Raw genomic sequence first — 22,805 nt, 5'->3', positions numbered from 1 at the left:
CGTAGCACTAAATTTATTGTTCCATATGGTATTGGTAAGAATGGGATTTGCACATAAATATCCTTTGTACTCCTATATTCAAGAATCTTCACGTACGTGGATAAATCTATACAACTTCAATATGAAACTGGAATATTCACTCGAATGTTTAGTAACTAAGATTATAAGAGAATAAGAAGATACATCAAATACATACTCGAATTATTTTTTGTTATTGGGACGATGATCGCAGATGATCATTGAAACGAGTACAGAGACTATGACACTAAATTTTTGTTTTCATCAACTGCGTGAGGACGGTCCGTCATCAGTAGGTTAGGGCGCGATATTTTCGCCTGAGGACGGTCCGTCATCAGCAGGTTAGGGCGCGATATTTTCGCCTGAGGACGGTCTGTCATCAATCGGTTAGGGCGCGATATTTTCGCCTGAGGACGGTCCGTCATCAATCGGTTAGGGCGCGATATTTTCCCGGTAATATTCAGGTTTCTGTATGGACGTAAATTTTGGTACGTAGCCTCGATGCTTTTTTATCAGTACCGCGAGACGAAAACAACGGTACTCTTTGGATGAACGAGATCAATTTCACTCCCTCAAACATGTATATTTGAAGAAGTCGTTACGTAGGGTCCAATTCTCGACAGTGGTGGCTAGTTTGTTTTGGCGAAAGTAACACAGTGGAACGCGTAGGTTGCTGTTGATTTGACATATTCACTCGGCGGTCGTACCGTTGTGTCACTGTACTACTTTTCTTCGACATTTATCATCTTTGGATTTGAATTCCAATACGCCATCAATTTAGATTTTGTGCTGGTTCAAGAATCAGTGGTAAAATTAAAGGTGAAATTAAAAACAAAAGTTTAAAAGATAGCGTTTTGTTTACATACAAAATTAGATTACGTACAAATAAGATAACAAGAAAAATAATAAAAACAGAAAAGAATTACATACAAAAATTACATACAAAAATTACATACAAAAATTACCAAAAAATACAGTGTGCTTTATTGATGAATAAAAAAAAATTATTGACGTCAATTGATTAAAAAATTTATTTTTATGTTTTATGTTTTCTAACCGTTGAAGATGTGTTGTAGTATAACTCGTCCGGAGCTCGTTCTTGTTAGACGAGGTTGATTGGTTGAACCTGCTATAAAAGAAAAATCGATAATAAATATTTAAACTCCATTGGAGTATTTAAAATTTATAATTTTTTCCGTTATTAGAGAATTGCGAAATTAACCAATCAGATGATAAATAAGCATTTATATTTCGAACCTGTTCCATTAGCTGTAGGAATTCCGCGAGAAATGGGTTCAGCCACACCTGCCGGTGGCGGCGGCGGTGGTGGAGGTGCTGGAATACTTCCTGGTAATCCGGTTGGTACAGCTCCTTCAAATGGACCTAAAAGATAAATAAAGAAATCGATGTTCACAGGTGATTTATAATTGCGCATGCGTGATCCCTTAATTAATATCAGATAAAACAAATGCCAATTAACCGAATGATGACGTCGATAGTTGAGCAAACTCTTCACAGTTGGAGATAAAAATCTCTTTTGCTGAAGTTTACCTACCTAGTCCTCCTTCACCGTGTCTTTTCAGGATATACATCGGTGCATCTGATTGGTCCATTCTTAGTTGAACTTCTTGAGTTTCTGCAGGTAAAATATGAACAACAGTTATTAAAACGAAAAATAATTGTGACGTGTTAAGCCTTGGACGGCGAGAAATTACCTATAACAAACAAAGTGACGTCACCACTAACCTGATGTCTGTCGGTTTATAGCAAAATTTTGTTGGTAACCCGTGGTGGAGTTATCTACACTGTCGCGTGGTAAGTGGCGCGGATTTTGTACGGGTGATCTGTGATGTCTTGGTGGCGGTCGTTGCTGTTGTGGTTGCAGAGGAGGGAATCCTCTTTGTTGAAATTCAGGACTTCTATTAAATAAAAACACTAAATAAACTCACCACATTAAAAGATAGCTTACGACATTTGACAAGCAGAGACAAATACATACAATGGAGGAGTGAGAAAGTACGAAATAGTTTCACTTACCCTGTATTTTGATACGAGACTGCTGTTATATTATCAGGAATTTCACGAGAAACACTGCTTACGTAACTGCTTTGCTCTTCAGGAACATACATAGGATTTGTATAACGTCTAGAAAAAAAAGATGAATAAATATTACTTTTATATTATTCATGTTTTTTTCCTTGCGCCAACTTCGCAGATTTTTAATGTTTGGAATACGTAATATTAATAACGTAATAGTGATGCTTGATAAAGAATTATAAAGGATTTTGGAAAAAAAATTGTTACCTTGCGTTTGGTACGACACCAGCTTCGACAGCTTTTTCTACACCTGATCCAACCACGATGTGTGGTTGTTTTTTTCTTCTTTCTCCTACCTCACGCCGCGACATAGCCATTGGTCCGTCCAAATAATCCCTTTGGAAAAAATGGTGTAGTTTTTATACTGCTCTGCTCGATCAAAAATAGCACTTAAATTTGATTGAAAATACGGTTTATTTGGACAAACATTTTGAAATTTCCATACCTCTTTTTGTAAAACAAAATGGTAGCTGTAGTAGTAATGGACATGATAAGAAGAAATCCCAGAACAACCAATGCAACGATATAATACATATTAAATGTGTTTCGGTCGCGAATGCTTTTTCCACTCAGATCAGCCGGTAAGGGTACGTTACCTAAAAATTTAAAACAAAAACATACAGCCTATGAAAATTCGAACAAAACATACAGCCAATGGAAATTCGAAACAAAACATACAGCTAGTAATTTTGTGCACAGATAACTTTATATTAGGTTCCGATTGGGGCGATGACGCTCCTATGGTGCTGTCTTTAGCCAAATATTTTAATTCACTTACTAGTTCCTGTGGCAGCGGAAAACGGTGAGTAAAAGGGTGTTCTGGTGTTGGAATAGCCAATTACTTGGAATCTAGGGAAGATAATTTGCTGCGATTAAGTTTACTTCATAACTTGATTCATATTCTCATTGTATGAGGAGATTACATTTCGTTAAGAGAAGAAAAGAATGCGAAAAACAGATTGCGGAAGAACATGCAACTTGTTTCCAGGTCCTATTCGCAAATCGCAACTCCGCAATCCTTTCTTCCGTAAACAATTTCTTCTTTCAAGTTAATTTTTTTCTCCATACATTTGAGAATATATATCCACACGAACATTGAACTAGAAAATCTGAATTTGGATATCCAATAAATTATTATTAATCTAATTATGACTTTCCATACGACCGTGTTTTTTTTAATTTTTTTAAAAAAAACTAGACCTGATTTACACTAGGTCAAAAGTGTGTTTCACATTATTACACCTTTCGTCATTTTAAACACGTACGACATAACGCAAAGGAAGCCTGACGTTGGTACCTGTAATTTGTATTTGGTTTCAAGGGGCCATTGCAAGGAATGTTGGGATTGATCACAACGTCACAACCTGTTTGGTTGCCAACCAACATCCGGATCAAACCTTGATCTGTGACGACGGCTCTACGTTTTCTTGCTGATGTGGAATAGAACGGATTTCGAACACGAGCTACTAAAAACCTTTTCATGGCGTCAGGGCTGTTAAATTGGTTTGCTTGGTTGTATGATACTGGCGGTGCAACTGACGATTGATTAACTAAAACATATAGTTTTCTTTGTTAATCTTGATTTCATTATTTGTACTATTTTACTTGTTGTTCTGATTAAAACAATTATTAAAAGGGTGGGGGGAGTAAAGCCTATTCTCTTGACTTCTGGCATGTACTCCTTTTTAAGTGACACCTCACTTGACGCACTAAGGGCAAGAAACCTCTAAAGCTCAACATACATAACACATTAAAGAAAAAAAAAGTACTTACATCCATTTGCTGTCGGCATATATGCTTGAGCATAAATATCGAACGATTGAATTTTCGACAAATTGCCACCAAAGAATTGCATAACATTTAGTTCAACGCTAAGAGTTTGTGCGGTCGTTTCATTTGTAGCTATAGGTAGATCACCAGCAACGTTGGAGAAGCTTGTTCCTGTAAACACAAGCCTGATGACAGTAGTTGCACTGCGTGCTAAATTATTGTCACTCCTTGCGGTTACAGTAACTACTTGTGTTGTCCCATTTAATAGTCGTTCTCTTAAAGTCAGAACACCTGTTATTGGATCTATGCTGAACAACGAGTTATCAATAGAATACGTGATAATCGAACTGTCAGGATCAACCGCTCGCACAGTAACGATCTCGACGCCGGCAGGCCATGTAAACGGCAAAGACACATCCGGCGTAACTGTAAACACAGGGATGGCATCTGGTTTATTCTCGATGTTGACAGTTACTGTTGTAACGTCGAATTTAGGGTTAGGCCTTTGTTGATCAGACACTTTGACACAAAATTGATAGCTTGACGTAGTTTCGTAATCAAGTGCTACTTTATTTCGTATGATGCCGACATTGTTAATCGAAAAAATGTTGTTGATATCAGTACCAACCAACTCGAACATCATTTCTGCATCTCTGTCACCATCTGTTGCAACCACCGTACCAACAATCCGATTGATGATATCACCTTCTCTGATGCTCATATTATAGGAAGAAAATTGGAACACAGGAGTGTTTCGATTGATGTTAACTACAGTAACAATGAGTGTGGCGCTAGCTACAGGTAAAGTACCACTTGTTGCTTGAATGCTTAAAGTATAATTTGAAGCTGTATCGTAATTTAAAGCTGTGTTCACCCTAACATCTCCAGAGTTGTCTATTCTAAAGTTGTTATTAGTATTTCCAGCTGCAATGGCATATGTGATGGCTTTGTTTGCGCCAGTGTCTGCATCTGTAGCCACCATAGAAGCAACAAAAGTTGTTAATGGTGCATCTTCATCCACGCTTGCTTCGACAACATTTTTAATAAACACTGGTGCGTTATCATTTACGTCTGTAACAGTCACTTTCACCTCTGCTACAGCTAAAATGTTACTGTTTAAAGTATTCCTTGCGGTGACACAGAACACGTGTTCCCTATTTTGCTCAAAATCAAAGCTTTGTTTTGTCTTCACTTGACCTGTCGTAGCATCAATAGAGAATCTACTTTGAGGGTTAACGGTGTATTGTACGGAGCCAAGTTTACCACTTTCAATTGTAGCTGTAACTGTCACGACGTTAGAATTGATGTCAAAGTTTTCTGGTACTGTAACTTCATAAAGAGCTTTGTTGAACGTCACTGCTCCCTGGAGTAAGAACGAAACATCTAACATGGTGATGTTTAATTTAAACGTACTTGAAGATGACATAGGTGGTACAGCACTATCTCGAGCTGTGATCTCAAGTTGGTAGCTCGCGATACTAGCATCAAGGTTTTTATTGGCGAGCACATTTCCGTTTGATTCAATCTTGAAATTATTGTTTGTATTTCCACCTGTTATGACATAAGTAAGTTGCCCATTGGTTCCAGAATCCGCATCAGTCGCTACGACACGCGTTACAAACGCATTGGCGACAGTATTACTTGGTATCGTCAGTGTATAAGAGGTCTGGTCGAACACAGGTGCATTATCGTTTCGATCGTTCACTGTGATAACAACTTCAGTGAAACCTGCCCTACCCTCTCCATCCGATGCTTGTACTGTGAAAGTCATGCGTTTCCATTGCTCGTAATCGAGGTCTTTCTTGTTTGTTAATCTTCCAGTTGCAGAATTTAAACTAAACCACTCTAAAGCATCAGTTGTGACTATGGTGTATGTAAGACTAGCAGGGCTGTCTGCATCAGATGCGCTCACAACAAAGTTAATATTATTGTCTTCGAAAACATCTCGTGTGTACTGTGCTTGACTGAACACAGGGCTGTTGTCATTTTGATTAATGACGTTTATAGTGACAATAGTGTCAGCAGTCAATGCAGGTGACGCACCGTCGGATACACGAACACCTAACGTGTACATTTGTGTCGTTTCATAATCAAGCGACGTGGCTGTTATTATATTACCACTGTTATCTACAGTAAACCTGTTGTCAGTGTTTCCGCTTATGATGTTGTAACGGAGTTGGGTATTGATATCATTATCTTTTCCTGTGACACGGCCAACTAAAAAGTTAGTACCGGTGTTCTCAGAGACAGCGAATGTGTAGGCTGCGTTGATAGTCGGTGCTTCATTCACGTTAACAACGTTCACAACAACGCGTGCTAATCCTCGCCTTGCACCATCCGACGCCATAACAATTAATTCATACTGCTGCCTTGTTTCGTAGTCCAAAGTAACGTCCTTCGTGTTAATGACACCATCAGTTGTAATTGTAAACGTGTTTGATTCATCAAGTAGGCTGTATTGTATGGTTGCTGCTACATCACCATCTGTTGCTGTCACTTGAGTGATTCTTCTAATGCCGGTGCCTTCAACTATAGATTCAGTATAGGTAGATGGATTAAACACGGGAGTGTTATCGTTTTCGTTTACAACTTCGATTTCAAGTGTAATAGGTTGATCAATTTGTTGTTGTGGTGTTCCGCGATCTTGTACCGTCACGGAAAGTAAATATGACCGCAAACTTTCAAAATCCAATCTTGACCTGAGGGTGACAATGCCAGTTGAACTGACTTGGAATACATTCCCGATATTTCCAGAAACAATCGTATACACTACCTGGCCGTTTGTTCCACTATCGGCATCTGCTGTTTGAATCAACGATACAATTTGACCAACTGGTGAGTTTTCTGAGATGGTTATAGGATTGGTAGTGGCCAGAGTTACCACGGGTTTGTTATCATTGACATCTTGCAAGTTTATTTTCACATTTATTGTAGTGGTAAGAGTTGGTGTAGCAGAGTCAGAAGCTTCCACGCAAAGATGGTACGACCTTCTTGTTTCATAATCCAGTGGCCCTGTTGAACCGATAATTCCAGTTTGACTAGCAATGGTAAATAAGCCATTATAATCATCCAGTAGTCTGAAGGTAATACCTCCAAATGCATCACTATCAGATGCGCTGACTTGAACTATGCTATTGCTTGCTTGGCTAGTTTCGGGTATTGTACGTTCATAGTTCACACGGTTGAAAATAGGTTTATTATCATTTTCATTGATGACAGTTACCGTGACTGGGATTCTTGCATTTCTAGCAGGTGATCCAGCATCTGTTGCAATTATATCAAACGAGTACGAAGCTGTTTGCTCAAAATCTAACGACCGAACCAGTGTTATTCTACCGTCATTGTCGACTGACAGTAGACCACTGAAGGTATTACTCAACGAGTAAGTCAATGCTCCATTTGTTCCCGCGTCTTCATCTGTAGCTTTAGCCACTGCAATGACAGAACCAACTTCAGCAAGTTCGGATACTGAAGCTTGTATGGATTGTGTTGAAAAGGCTGGAGTGTTGTCATTAACGTCCACTATTGTCACCTGTATCAGCGTTTTGTCTGTTCTAATTGTTTCTAGACTGTTATACGCAATGGCTTCAAAAGCATAGCTGCTTCGAATCTCTCGGTCAAATTGTTTTGCAGAACTGATTCTCCCAGTGCTATTGTCAATGGTAAAATCAGATGGACGGACATCGCTGTTATATACGAGATAATATTCCACATTGCTACCAGCTGCGTTAACTGTCTGCACAACTCCTGGAGAAGTATTTTCCGGGATGTTGATTGAGTATTCATTTTGGGCAAAGATGGGTGTGTTGGTAAGTACTCGTATAACGTTTATCACAACCCTAGCGTTATTTGCACTGGTGCGACCAGCACTGTCTGTGGCGACAATCTGGAGTTCATAAAGAGATACTTGGTTCGTGGACAGCAACTCTTTTAGTGTAAGCACTCCAGATACCGACATTTCAAATTTACCAAGTTCATTTCCAGATAGAATAGAATAGCTAACTGGTGGATTGTCTAATGGGTTTGCGTAGACTGTAAGAAGAGTTGTACCGACTGCAGTTGTATCTCTGATTGTTGCTACGAAATTTGTTTGCACAAATTCAGGTCTTGTTACACCTCTGACGTGAATCACAACATACGAAGTGTCCGACAAACCGATATCATCAGTAGCTATTGCAAACAAGATGTGAGTTTTCTTCTTTTGGTAGGATAATCTGCTGGTTGATTTTAATCCGATTTGTCCACTTGATGCATCTATTTCAAAGAGACTGGAGTCAACCGACGGTTGAAGTGAATACCTAAAGTTTCCATGACGTCCACTATCTCGATCGAACGCTTGCACACGTACGATATTTGATCCAGATGGTAAATTATCTTCGACAGTAACATTGTAGAGCTCCCTTTGGAATAACGGTGCGGTACCATTACTTGGCTGTAAAGTGATAGTTATATTCGCTGGTACGACAGAAGATCGTCGTGAAAAACTTGGTGCACGATCTGTAGCAATAACCCTGAAGTTATACGAAGACACAAATGTATAATCAAGTGTACCAGTGAGAACAATAAGGTTACCAGATATCCTGAATGGGACAGCGCTTCCAAGTTCCATTGAATAATCTATTTGACCATTTGTCGTACTGTCCAAATCTGTTGCAGATACTTGACCAACGATTGTACCAATTGGAATAGTGTCCTTTACTGTAAATTCATACGACAGTTGGTTAAATACAGGATTGTTATCATTCGCATCTCTTGCAGTTACAATGACAAGGGCTCTTGAGTATAAGCTTGGATTGCTGTTGTCTGTTGCCTTTACATTAAAAACATACCGTCGCTGCACTTCAAAATCAAACGTTTTCGTTGTGAATATCAAGCCTTGTGGCGACGCAATAGTAAAATATTGTGTATCATTACTGGAATCAAGTGAATAGGTTACACCACTAGAATCTCTATCGCTTGCCCGAACTTGCAAGATAGGTGTGCCTCTTGATCCCTCTAAAACATTGACCAAATAAGGATTCAATCCGAACTGTGGTTGATTGTCATTTGCGTTGATGATGCTTATATTAACAACAGCTGGTGTTGAGGTAGTGAGTGGTGGCGTACCAGAATCTGTAGCAGATACTTGAAGTTGGTATGTTTTTGTTACTTCAAAATCAAGTCCCCCATTTGTTTTCAAGATATTATTGTCCAAGTAAAACTTGTTGTCTGCATTTCCTGACGTAATTGTAAGAGTGACTGCACTATTCGTTCCTTCGTCATTATCTTGCACAGTAATACGCATCAATGAGGCGTCCTTTTGGATTGCTTCATTAACATCTATTGTATACTGGGTTGGACTGAACACAGGAGCTTCGTTTACGTCGGAGACATTCACAGTCAATGTTGTCGTTGTTTTCCTTGCAGGTGAACCAGTATCTGAAGCAATGACTATTAATGTGTATTGTTTTAAAGCAAACCAATCGAGCGTTTTAGTCGATGTAACAACGCCTGATGTTGGGTTGATACTAAATGTGTTTGTACTGTCGATAAGTGCGAAGCTAATGCGTTGATTGAGTCCTTCATCTGCGTCAGTAGCTCCAATTGGTACACCGTTGATTGTTACAGGTGTTCCAGTAGCAGCACTCTCTGATATTGTCGCAGTATAACTTGTTTGACTGAACACTGGGTTATTGTCATTCATATCAGTGACTGTGACACTTACTATTGCATTTTGTTGCGACTTTAATGGTGGTGTGCCACTGTCTGTCACAGAGATTTGAAGAGAATATGCTTGCAACGTTTCTCTATCCAATGGTTGACTTACAAGAAGTTGGCCGTTAGTAACAGAAAATGTATTTCCAGTATTTCCACTTTCGATGGTGTAAATATACTGATTTCCAACCAGGTCAGGATCGATGACGTTCAGTTGGGCGATTGCTGTATTCACCAAAACACCTTCATTAACACGAACAGTGTATTGCTGTGGGCTAAAGAAAGGTCGATGATTATTTTGTGGTACGACAGTAATGCTTAGTGTATGCGGTGTCTGTCTTGGTGGAGTACCCTTATCTCTTGCAGAAATAAACAGATTGTATCGAGTGGTGACAGATGCATTCAACGGGCTTGTCAATCTCAACTGCCCATTTGTTTGTCCTAATGAGAACGGTACTGTTGTTCCTGGAATTACATTCAAGAAATACTCCACATCAGCATTCGCGCCAGCATCTCGATCAGTAAATACAATGGTGTCAATGAGCGTGTTGACAGGTGTGTTTTCATTGACAGGTATCTCGCTTCTTATATTCGCTGCTGGCACAGGGTTGTTATCGTTCTCGTCAATAACGTTAACAGTAATGACTGCGTTTTGATCTGCTACCAGAGTTGGTGTTCCTCCATCAGATACACGTACTCTTAAGATGTACTGGCTTGCTGCTTCATAATCAAGATCACGCGTCAGCGTAATCACACCAGTGTTGTTAACAGTGCGTATCTCAAAAGGGCCGGAAGATTGAAGCAGAGCAAACGACAGCTTTCCATTTGAATGGCTATCCATATCTCCACCTTGTATAACTGCTACCACTTCTCCTATTTCTGCTGCCTCGCTGATAGAAGAGGTAACCTGTAAAGTAGTGATATACGGCTTGTTATCATTAACATCTCTGACATTAACAGTGACGACCGTTCTTGCCGTTTCATCACCAGCATTTACATTAAATGCTTCAACTTGAATGTGGTATTGCTTCTTCGTTTCATAATCACCACCACTGAACGACAGATCGCCTTGCGATGTAATGCTGAACAAACTCGAAACATTTGAGCTGATTATTCTGTACGATATCTGTGTGTTTTGGCTGTTTGTGGCTGAAACTCTTCCAAGTTGTCTCGCGACATTTTCATCAAGAGTATAGCTATACAGAGATAGTCCGAACACGGGCAGATTGGAACCAGTACTGATAGCCTTGATAACATTGATATTTACTACTGCATTTTTCGCACTTGTGAGCGGTGGAGTACCAAGATCTGTGGCAGAAACTATAAGAACGTAAACGTTCGTAGTCTCAAATCTTAGAAAATCTCGCAAAGTAATTGTTCCAGTAATCGGATCAAGTCTGAACTTATTTTCATTGTTGCCAGACATCAAACTATAACGGACGTTTCCAGATACAGCTAAATCCTTATCTACCGCTGTTACAGTTGCAACTGACATTCCAATTGGATTTGCCTCACTCACTGATATGTTATATGTATCTGGTGTGAATACTGGTGGTTCATTTACATCTGTGATTGTCACTTTAATACGTTCAACTGTAGTTCGACTAGGGGAGCCACCATCTGATGCTTGCACATAGAACTCGTACGATGAAGCTGTTTCTCTATCCAACCTACTTCCCTGTAGTATGACATTGTTAACCATGAAGAAAGGTACATCACTCGATGCTAGCATTGAATAGGTAACTCTACCGAAATTAACAGCGGCTGGTCGTTCGGCGATTGCGCTTTGTGGTAGATTGCGGTCTCCATCTAATGCAGTTACTCTTACCAACACAGTTTCTATTCTTGAATCTTCCCGTAATGTAAATTCGAAAGGTGTATTTGAAAATACTGGTTTGAACATATTGTCTGGGTATATTCTCACGGTTACAACGGCGTTACTAGCTGATGATAGTGATGGAGTTCCAAGATCGTAAGCAAGAATTTTTAGTTCATAATTTCTGATATCACTAAACGTGAGTACTCTTAGTAATGTTACCGCTCCAGAGATTGGGTCAACAGAAAAAGTCTGGTTATATGGAGCATTTGGTTCAAATCTGTATCTGATTTCTTTGTTGATTCCACTATCTGTATCAGTTGCCAAAACATTGACGATGTTGGTTCCTGGTTTTGAATCTCGTGCAAGCGATGTGTCAAATGCTGTCCTCACAAATCGAGGAGCGTTGTCATTAACATCAGTAATAAATACATTGACAACAGCAGTCGAAAAAGCGTTGGCGTCATCTGCCGAAGTTGCCTTGACATTAAAACTCACTGATTTGGACGCTTCATAATCGACATTCTGTTGCAATGAAACATCGCCTTGTGAGTTAATAGCAAATTTACCAGCTGCATTCACAGATGTAGCAATAATATCATACAATATACCGGTGGCCGTAGCTGAACCACTAAAAGTGGCTCTTGTTCTCATTAGGCTCACGCCAGTTGCTTGTGATTCGGGAACGGTTATGTTGTAAACTGTTTGGGAGAAGACTGGTCTCGAATTTGATGTTTTTGAAATGATCATTACATTAACATTGGTTGTTGAAGAACGTTGTGGTGACCCGCCATCTCTGGCAGTGACGGCAAGTTGGAAAGTAGAGACGCTGTTTAGATTTAGCAATGCATTAGTGATAATATTACCACCCATTATTCGGAAAGCAGAACCAACATTTCCACCTGTGATACTGTACGCTATTTGCCCATTAACACCAATATCCATATCAGACGCCTGAAGGTTCAAAATCGTTGTACCAACTGCGGTGTCATCAGCCAATTGTAAATTATATACGGAACTAGCAAATACTGGAGCATTGTCATTGATATCTGTGACGGTAATTAATAGTTCAGTTTCACCGCTTAAAGTAGGATTGCCAGCGTCTGTAGCTTTTAAGGTGATTGTATAAGATGACTTTACTTCTCTGTTGGGAACACCACTTGCCATCACACAGCCTGTTGCGTTGACTGTAAACATGTTGAGGGTTGGTGTATCAGCTGAATGAAGAGAGTAAGATAACTCGCTGTTGGTTGTCGAATCTGCATCAGTAGCAACTGCGCATACCACCAGTTGATTAGATTGCTCCTCGGTAATGGATCTTTGATATATATTTCGTTGGAAGACTGGTTTGTTATCATTAGAATCTGTAACTGTGATCACCACAGAAGCTTGTGCATCTCTAACAGATCGTCCATTGTCAAAAGCTCTGATTGTTAGCGTGTATGAATTTGTGGTTTCATAATCTAGTGTAGCTTTAGTGCTAATCATACCAGTCAAGGCGTTTATTTCAAATGGTGAAGTGTTTTGTAATATTTGATATCGGACTCTTCCATTTTCACCACTGTCTGTGTCGCTTGCTGTAACTTGCAATACATTTGTTCCACTTAACACGTTTTCTGGAACAGAAGCAGTTAACAGACCAGAAAACACAGGACTGTTGTCATTTAAATCGGTTACAGTGATTTGAACAGATGCGTAGTCGGTATATGTAACACCATTTAAAGTAGCTTCAGCAATAACATGGAAAAAATAAGTTGACTTTTGTTCAAAGTCCAAATTACCACTAACTGTTAGTATTCCAGATGTCCGCCCAACTGAGAATGGAATATTATTCTCAAAAACACGGAAAACCGGCTGTGCGTTAGTTGTGAGGTTCACAGTAGCAGAAACACTTCCGATTACATCATTTACCGCCCTGTTCTCGGTTGTTGTAAATACATATGGGAAGGCAGAAAAGATAACTCCCAACCCACTTCCCATGGTTGATTCAGGCGTTACGTTAACTGTGATAATTGCATTTTGGGAAGCTGAAAGTTCCGAATCAGTTAAAGCGACTTGAACGACATATTGTTCTGGTCTTGTAACATCGATCTTGTTCTTCAATGTTAAAATACCAACAGTACCATCTATCCTCACATTAAAAAGATTGCTGTTGGCTCCTGATAAAGACAGCTGTAGTTTACCTGCACTGCTAGTATCAGCATCAGACACTTGGACAAGGGCAATTGGATGTGAAGTCAACGTATTCTCACTGATTGTGACTGTTTGTGTTAACGGTGCTACAAATGCTGGAGGATTATCATTCTGATCTCGAAGGTTAACTTTCACAGTTTGGTATCCAGTTAGCGAATTAGCTCCATTGTCTCGAGCAGCAACCACAAATGTGTAAGAGGATTGAGTTTCACGATCTAAAACTGCAGCCACCGTAAGCGATCCTGTTGCATCGACGTTAAACGAAGCACTGTCACTTGAGGAAACAATACTGTATGTAAGTTGGTTAAACGTACTGTCACTATCTGTTGCTACAGCATCTCCTATTTTGCTATTAACAGGCAGATTTTCGAATATGTTAATAACTTGATAAGCAGCTGTAAAAACAGGTTGATTACCATTGACTTCAACAACGTTGATCTGCACGTTCGTTGTTTGACCCTGATTAGATGTTGGCGTTCCTCTGTCACGAGATGATACCACAAGTGAATACGATCCTGCACTGGGCAGTACTTTACTCAGAGTGATGACACCTGTTCTTTCACCAATATCAAACACATTATTTGTATTTCCACTGGCAATGGCATACGTAACCTCACCAAATGTTCCACTGTCTGCGTCCGTTGCAATAACTTGAATAACTGACATGCCAACAGGAGCAGCCTGAGATAGCGTTTGAGTATATTGATTGGATTGGAATACAGGACTATTGTCATTCAGATCATTTACAGTAACGGTGACAGGTCTAACTGCGATTCTGGAAGGATTGCCTTTGTCTGATGCAACTACGAAAAATTCGTATTGTTTTTTAGCTTCATAATCAAGACTGGTAGCCATTGATATTCGCCCCGAAGTGTCCACTCTAAAAGGTATGGAGCTTGTAGCACTTTCAAGTCTATAAGTTACTTCTCCAAAGGTACCAGCATCTGCATCAGTTGCTCGTGAGGTTCCAATAACTCTTGCAGGTGAATTCTCATTCACGTCAATCGCCAACGTTGCTGTAGCGTCAAATATAGGATTGTTATCATTAGCATTGATAACATTCAGAGTATATATTTGTGACACAATATTTGGGGGACTTCCATTATCTTTAACTAAAATAGTGAATTCGTGTCTTTGAGCTGTTTCATAGTCAAGTGTGCCTGTGAGGTAAAGGAAACCCGTTGCTCTGTCAATGCGCATACCAACGAAGGGTCTCACAGTCTCAAATATGTATTCAACTTCTCCATTTATACCACTGTCAGTATCGTTAGCAAGAACTCTAAATAAAAGAGTTTCCGGTGGAGTGTTTTCAGTAACCGCAAAATTAAAGGGTCCACGGAATTGCGGGGGATTGTCATTTTTATCATTGACTGTCACTCGAACAACTGCATAACCAGAGCGTGCATCTATATCAGTGTTTGTTGCGACTACGGTAAATTGATAGGACTTTCGTGCTTCGTAATCTAGTGAGGTTCGGACATTGACAACGCCAGTATTAGAATTGACAGAAAAGGTATTTCTCATGTCAGTTTCATATATGGAGTATTGGAAATTTTTGCGCAACGATGTAAAATCATCATCAGATGCCATGACTGTTCCAAGTTGGAATGGAGTTGCATTGTTCTCATCAACAGAGAATGTGTATATCGCTTGTGAAAATACAGGCGTGTTATCATTTTCATCCAATATATTAACTGTTAACACATAATCCTGAACCGCTCGATTTTGAATTTGACCATTGATATTCTTATCAGCAACAGATAATTCAACTTGGTAGGATCTTACACTTTCTGCGTTCAATGTATTAGAGAGGTATAGGACAGCAAAACTACCTTGTTGCACAATTGTAAAAGGAAGGTTAGGTGTCACAATACTAAAAACGAGGTCATTCTGATTTATTTGATCTGCATCTGTAGCTGCAACAAAGGCAATTTCTTGTCCTACATCTGTCTGTTCACTAATGTTGACAGTTTTTGATGGTGGTGGTACAAAGACAGGTAAATTGTCATTAACATCTGTTACTCGCACTTCAACATTTTGAGTTGCAAACAAGTTGCCATTATTGTTATCAGTAGCACGCACAAGGAAACTATGCACGCGTTTAGTTTCGTAGTTCAAACTTGTTGTCAGGGAAATAGAACCAGTCGATGGATTGATAGTAAATATATTTTCGTCTGTTTTGGTAGTTGTGGAAACAATGCTGTATGTTAAACCATTTCCACTAGAATCAGTCGCAGATGATCTGAATATTTCCTGATTAACAGGTGTACTTTCAGGTCTGACAAGAACAACATAATCTTGACTGAATACTGGTGGTTGGTTTGTGTTTACGCTTGTTTGTGTTACAGTGATAAACAAGATTGCATTATTAGATGATGTCAACCTTCCGCCTTGAAGTGGATTATCTGAAGCGGAAAGTTGAAGTTGAAAACTTCTCTGGTTAGGGTCGTTGTAGTTGAGAGAGCTTTGTAAGAAAATGAAACCATGTGTTGAATTTACTGCAAATCTTGATGGAGTGTTGCCACTAACTATTGCATATGTCAGACCGTTATTTATTGCAGCGCTGTCCGCATCAGTAGCAAACACTTGGATAATGTTTTGGGAAGTTGGTGTTGAACTAGGAATAGTAATTCGATAAATCTGTGGATTGAATACTGGAGCGTTGTCGTTAACATCATCAATATTTACATTAATTGTGATCACATCACTTCTTGGCGGGTTTCCACCATCTGATGCTAATACAACAAATTCATATTGTTTTTTAATCTCGTAATCAAAGCTTGCTCCAACTGCTGTCGAAAGTACGCCACTTGTTGAATCAATTCTAAATGGATAGTTTACAAACGCTGGGGCGATGCTGTAGGTCACTTGTCCAAAGGCTCCTGCATCTGCATCAGTGGCAGATATGGTAAGCAAATTAAAATTTCCTCCTGTACTCTCTGGTATTCTTTGTTGAATTAGTGGCTTGTTGGCTATAACCGGATTGAACTCATTTACATTCGTCACTGTGACTGTTATTGATTGAATCGCAGAGGAAGCAGTCGTGCCTTGGTCTTGCGCTCTTACTCGAACAGTATGGGATGTACTAACTTCGAAATTAAATCCACTTATGTAGGTCACTTCTCCAGTGTTGCCATTGATTCGCAAGTTTAGGTTGGGTGATGTGTCAACTAAAGAGTATACAATGTTGCCATTGTTACTTAAGTCCATATCAGTGGCTTTCACTTGGAATAAGATAGTATTCATTGGGAATGCTTCGGAAACAGTATAGGCACTTGGACTCTCAAAGATTGGTGTGTTATCATTCCGGTCCGTAACAGTAACAATTACAGTGCTTATTGCTGAAGATGTTGAGCTTGCAGATTTGGCCATGACGTTAAATGTGTAAGACGGATTGGTTTCTCGATCTAAAGCTTGCGTTGCAACAATTTGTCCAGACTGAGAGTTGATAGAAAAGATTGATGAAACAGCAGGGGTGGCAGCAGTTATAGAATAAACTAAATCTGTTATTCCAGCAGTTGTTGCATCAACTTGACCAACTGGTGCATTTGGAGTGGCTTCCAAAACACTGAATGTGTAAAAATCTGCTTTAAACACAGGAGCTATCTGTCTTTGAACAGTGACCACTACATTTGCATTTAAATCTGCAAAATTGTTAGCTGGATCATTGACTCTCACTTGTAGATTATAGTTGTTTTGCGCAGCAGTTAAATCTCTGTTTACTGTGATAACACCAACATCATTGTTGCTTATTATTGAAAAAGTGTTAGCAAAGGTATTGAGCAAGGAGAAGGTTAATTTGTCCTTACTGACTTCATCAACATCAGTTGCACTAAATGTAGTAACAATTTGTCCTATATTGGCTAATTCACTGATTGAAACAGATTTTTGTCTTGGAGGTGTTATGACTGGTTTATTATCATCCACGTCTTGAACAGTAACAAACACATTTTGTGTCCCATTTAGTCCTGATATTGTGTTTAAGGCTCTTACGGAGAATGACAAGTGCTGTACTTCTTCAAAATTCAAGGCTTCAATCAGCGAAATGCTACCAGTTGTAGTAATAGTAAACTTTCTTGCGAAAGGGCGGCTTGCATCGTTATAAATGATACTATACACAACACTCTGTCCAGTAGCAAATGCTGTTGCAATATTGTTTACGATTCGATTTTCCGCTACTGTAATTTGCTGGTATGATGGCACGAACATAGGCTGGTTGTTGTTACTTGGTCCAGCTATAACCCTGACATTAACAATAACATTTTCTTGTGATTGCCTCTGGGCATTGGGATCTGAGTCTGTGGCTGATATCTGTAATGTGTATGTAGTGAAAGGATCTTGTTGAAGAGTGAGAGCTCTAGCCAGAGACAAGTCACCACTGTCACGATTTAGGATAAATAACCCTCGACTATTACCACTTACAATATTATATTTTACCAGGCCAAACATACCATCATCCCTGTCCATTGCATTCACTCTGAGTACAGACTGACTTTGTGGCATACCTTCTATCAACGTTACATTGTATATAAGAGTGGCAAACACAGGTGAATTATCATTTATGTCTTGAACGGTGATATCTACAAGAATGTTATCTGAACGTGGTGGTAATCCTCCATCCATTCCACTAATGTAAAATTGATAGCTTTTTGTTGTTTCATAATCAATTATACGAGATGTCTTTATCTCACCAGTACTACCATTTACAACAAAAGGAAGATTCCCAAAAGATGAACTGATACTGTAAGTTATTTGGGCATTTGTACCAGCATCTGCATCCGTTGCAGATACTGTCAACACATTTGTTCCAATATTAGCATTCTCAATGACAGAACCAGCGTATCTTGTTGCCGGCCTAATAGTAAAACGAGGATTATTGTCATTAATATCCAACACGTTTATTGTAATTGTCTTGATAAGAATTTGACGATTAGTACTTCCAGAATCTCTCAACAAAAACCGAACAGTGTGCTGTCTTGCAGTTTCGTAGTCAAAAGAATTTAACAAAGTGACTGTTCCTGTTGTGCTGCCAATATTAATTCCAAAACTTCCGCCAATAGATGGTGTAACTGCTTCTAAACCATAGATAATTCTTCCATTATCGCCAGTATCCTGGTCCGTAGCACGCAGGGAAAACAATGTAGATCCAACTGGTTGATTTTCGTAGAATGAATATTCCAGGGGTGCATTGCATACAGGTGGGTTGTCATTAATGTCATCAACAACAACTGTTACTAAACATACGCCAGTTCTTTTGTCACCATCTGTATTTGAAGCTTCCACGGTAAAGCTGTAAGAAGCAATAGCTTCTCGATCAAGCTCATTTCTCAAACTAATCATTCCAAGATTATTAATAGAGAACACAGACTGTACATCCGTGTCAACGATTCTGTATGTAATGGCATTCCGCAAACCTGTTGCATCATTGTCTGTTGCTGTTACTTGACCTACAAAAGAATTTGTAAATGGACCCTCATTCTTGCGGAAAGTATACTCTGCACTTTGGAAATTAGGTGAATTATCGTTTTCATCTTCCACGTACACAGTAATTTGGCTGTTTTGTGCACTTGATCGACCACCACCATCATTAACCGATACAACAAGATTGTAGATACTTTCTGTTTCTGCATCGAGTTCTGACAGCAGGTAAATTACACCCACATTATTTGCAGACAGGATGTTAAATTTGCTGTTAGGTGGAACTAACGAGAAGACTAAATTGCCTTGATTGATAACATCAATGTCAGACGCACTAACAACAGCTATAATTTGTCCAACTTGTGTAGCCTCACTGACGTTCATTGATTGACTTATCGCAGATGTAAATGCTGGGTTGTTGTCATTAGAGTCTAACACATTAACTATGACAGTTTGCTCTCCATAAACAGTACTACCAGATACAACTTTACGAACAAATACATGCTGTTTGTCTCCTTCATAATTCAAAGCCCTTAGTAAGGTCACGTCGCCAGTAGCAGCATTTATTTGGAAATTTTGGTTATCAGTGGGGTTGACAAATTCAATTTGGAATAATACTGGTGATATCCCTGCAAGATTCGATGATGGAATAGTGGGTAGATTTAATTGACTATTACCCATAGCAACACTTTCTTGAATAGAAAATTCATAAATAGAAGTGGGGTGATTGCTAATGGTGCCTCCTCCGTCGACTAAGTTAATTGTAACGGTAGTAAAAGTAATTCTTCGATTGGGAGACCCATTATCCCTTGCAAACACATCTAACCTGTACGTGTTGCGGTTCTGAAAATTGAGTGTCCTGAGTACCGTTATATCGCCTGTATCTGGGTTTATTTTAAAGTCACCTGTAGAGTCATCCATGTTGTAGGTTATCTTTCCATTTAAACCAGCATCCATATCGGTTGCAGCAACTCTGATTACAGTTTGATCAACCAATGTATTTTCAGAGATAGTTATGTTATAGCTGGCTTGTTCAAATATAGGACTGTTATCATTTACATCGTTGATAGTGACATTAACAAATGTGACTGCTGACAAACTAGGTACACCATTATCAGTAGCACGAATTATAAATTGATACAACTCTCTTCGTTCGCGATCTAAGTTAAAATTATATCTGACTTCACCATTTGCTGAATTGATGAAAAATGGGAATACTTCTGAAGCCATTATGTTTTGAAATGGATTGATAATTTCATATGTGATGGTATTGAATGTGTCTCTGTCATTATCAGTTGCAACAGCGGTTAATACTAATTGATTCAATGGTGAATTTTCTGACACTGATGCAGTATATGGAGTATTCAAAAATCTTGGTCGATTATCGTTTACATTTAATAAATTTATAGTCAATGTCAACGTTGCAGATAATGGTGAAACACCCTGATCAGTTGCTGTGATTATCATGGTGTATGACGCTGGCAAAATGTCAAAATCCAATGGAGATGTTACAGTGACAACACCAGCTGAGTTAATGGCAAATGGCGATGTCATAGTAGATGAATAAACTATGTTACTGTTCATTCCACTATCAATGTCACTTGCTGAAGCTGTGAAAACGCTAACTCCAGTTGATACATCTTCCATCACTGATACTGATGCCGTTGCACTAAGAAACGTAGGTGGGTTATCATTTACATCTGCAACATTTATAACAACTGGGACAGCTGTTCTCCGTTTTGTTGAGTCAGGAACGGCTGTATCTGTGGCTATAACAATGAATTCATATCTCTTTTTAGTTTCATAATCAATTGGTCCATTTATTGTTATAGCTCCGGAGATAGCATTAATAACAACGTTACTGTTGATGTTCAATACATCTCGAGAAATTGAATATTGTATGCCATTATTAATAGGTGTTGCGTCTTGGTCGTTTGCTTTAACAATTCCAATTGGTGTACTGAGAGCATTTGTCTCAGTTATATTGAACAGATAAGAATCAGTTGTGAAAATTGGATTATTGTCGTTGGAGTCTGTTACTACAATATTAAGTTGGACTGAATCGGCGTTGTTAGCCAAATCCCTTACTCTTATATTGACCTGATATGACGGAGCTAATTCTCTATCAATATTTGCAGATGTAACTAAATAGGCTGTTTTCTCTCCAACTTTTAGGAGCTGAAAAGGAACACCTTGGCTTGTTATTTCATATGTTAATCCCCCAGGTAATATTGATGACACATCAGGATCCAGTGTGCTTAGGACAGCCACTATTTGACCAACCTCGGAATTCTCATTTACAGGTTGAACACTTCCAACAGACAATACAGGTGTGACATCATTCGTGTCTTGTATGTCTATGATAACTTCTACAGTTGCTGGTGCATAAACACCTGATGTATCATTTGCAAGCACTGTAAAAGCGTAGTACCTTTCTGTTTCAAAATCTGCTGGGATCTTCAATGATATGATGCCAGTGATAGGATCCACTTGCACTTTTTCTTCGTTGTTGATGGCATCTGCAATTAAGCCTGGAGTGGTTGCTTGAGTATTTGTTAATATAGAGTATCTAATACTAGATGAAGCTTCATTGTTGTTAACATTTACTCTTAATATTGACAAAAAAGTACCAAAATTTTCCATTATGGAAGTTGTGTAAGCTGCCTGTACAAAGCGAAGTCTCTTAGTACCATTACCACTACTTTGAATGTTCATTACAAGCGTTGCATTCGCAGAAAGAGGAGTAGTTCCGTTATCCACTGCTGTTATCCCCAATATATACTGATTCTGTTGTGCAGAGTTAAAAGGTCCAATTGCTGTAACCATACCAGTAGTTTGATTCAAATGAAATTTTGACCAGTCTGGGTCTGAAGGCACTGTTGGTAAATATGTTACTACAGATGACTTGTCAGCATCTGTTGCAAGGAATCTATAAATAGCACTGCCTGCTTCTGTTGTTTCAGATATTGTTGCTGAGTAGCTATTAGTAATAAATACTGGTGGGTTGTCATTTACATCCAGAATATTTATAACTAACAATGCAGATCCTTGTCTTCTCTCTGTTGCATCCGTTGCAGTATCAGTCGCTACTAGTAAATATTCATACCTTGAGATTTTTTCACGGTCAGGAGAAATTGCCGTAAATATGATGTTATTCACCATAAAAATGAGGTCCTCGGAATAACCAGGACTGACAAAGGAATACACCAAATTGTTGTTCTGTGTCGTGCCATCTGAGTCTGTAGCAGTGAGTCTTGTAATGATCAATTCTCTTCTTGAATTTTCCTCAATGTTAAATTCATAAATACTTTGTTGAAATACTGGCGATAGATCGTTTACATCCTCCACATTAATGGTTAGAGTTACAGTTGGAGATTGTCTTGCCACAAGACCCTTATCTCTTGCTGTTAAAATGACAGTATGTTGTGTGTTAACTTCATAATTAAGAGGTCCTAGAGTTGTAACAATACCCGTTTTCCTGTCCACGGAAAACAAAGCATCACTTGTTGCATTTACAATATATTCAACTACACCATTTTGCATTGAGTCGAGGTCAGTTGCAGAGAATTGAAATATTGATCTACCGATTGGTACCTTTTCCGACACAGTGATTGAGTATGAAAGTGATGAAAATGTGGGTGTTTCGTCATTCATGTCATTGACAGTGATACGTACAATAGCTGCTCCAATTCTTTGTTCATTTGATGGAACAAATTCAGCAATGTCAGTAGCATTATCTGTTGCAATAATGTTAAGCATATAGCTACCTTGGACCTCCCTGTCGACGCTTCCTAAAAAA

At 39.0% G+C, this 22,805-nt stretch overlaps 1 protein-coding gene across 2 annotated transcripts in view; it reads right to left on the bottom strand.

Moving 5' to 3' along the window:
- Window positions 1-856: 856 nt before the first annotated feature.
- LOC130662282 (uncharacterized) overlaps window positions 857-22,805 on the bottom strand; it is a 42,143-nt gene continuing 20,194 nt past the window's right edge. Inside the window, exons 7-16 of one of the 2 annotated variants that reach the window (XM_057461103.1) lie at window positions 3,889-22,797; window positions 3,413-3,665; window positions 2,894-2,964; window positions 2,561-2,711; window positions 2,323-2,451; window positions 2,056-2,163; window positions 1,765-1,937; window positions 1,574-1,654; window positions 1,276-1,401; window positions 857-1,147 (exon numbers count right to left, since the gene is read on the bottom strand). In XM_057461103.1, coding sequence (XP_057317086.1) covers window positions 1,071-1,147; window positions 1,276-1,401; window positions 1,574-1,654; window positions 1,765-1,937; window positions 2,056-2,163; window positions 2,323-2,451; window positions 2,561-2,711; window positions 2,894-2,964; window positions 3,413-3,665; window positions 3,889-22,797 — 20,078 coding nt within the window. In that variant the 3' untranslated portion in view covers window positions 857-1,070. The remainder of the gene's footprint in view (window positions 1,148-1,275; window positions 1,402-1,573; window positions 1,655-1,764; window positions 1,938-2,055; window positions 2,164-2,322; window positions 2,452-2,560; window positions 2,712-2,893; window positions 2,965-3,412; window positions 3,666-3,888; window positions 22,798-22,805) is intronic. The other variant, XM_057461104.1, reaches the window with a different exon arrangement.

This window comes from Hydractinia symbiolongicarpus, chromosome 10, assembly GCF_029227915.1.
Source record: "Hydractinia symbiolongicarpus strain clone_291-10 chromosome 10, HSymV2.1, whole genome shotgun sequence".
Classification (NCBI taxonomy): domain Eukaryota; kingdom Metazoa; phylum Cnidaria; class Hydrozoa; order Anthoathecata; family Hydractiniidae; genus Hydractinia; species Hydractinia symbiolongicarpus.
Note: the sequence above shows the minus strand (reverse complement) of the source record. Positions and strands in the feature narration are given on the sequence as shown.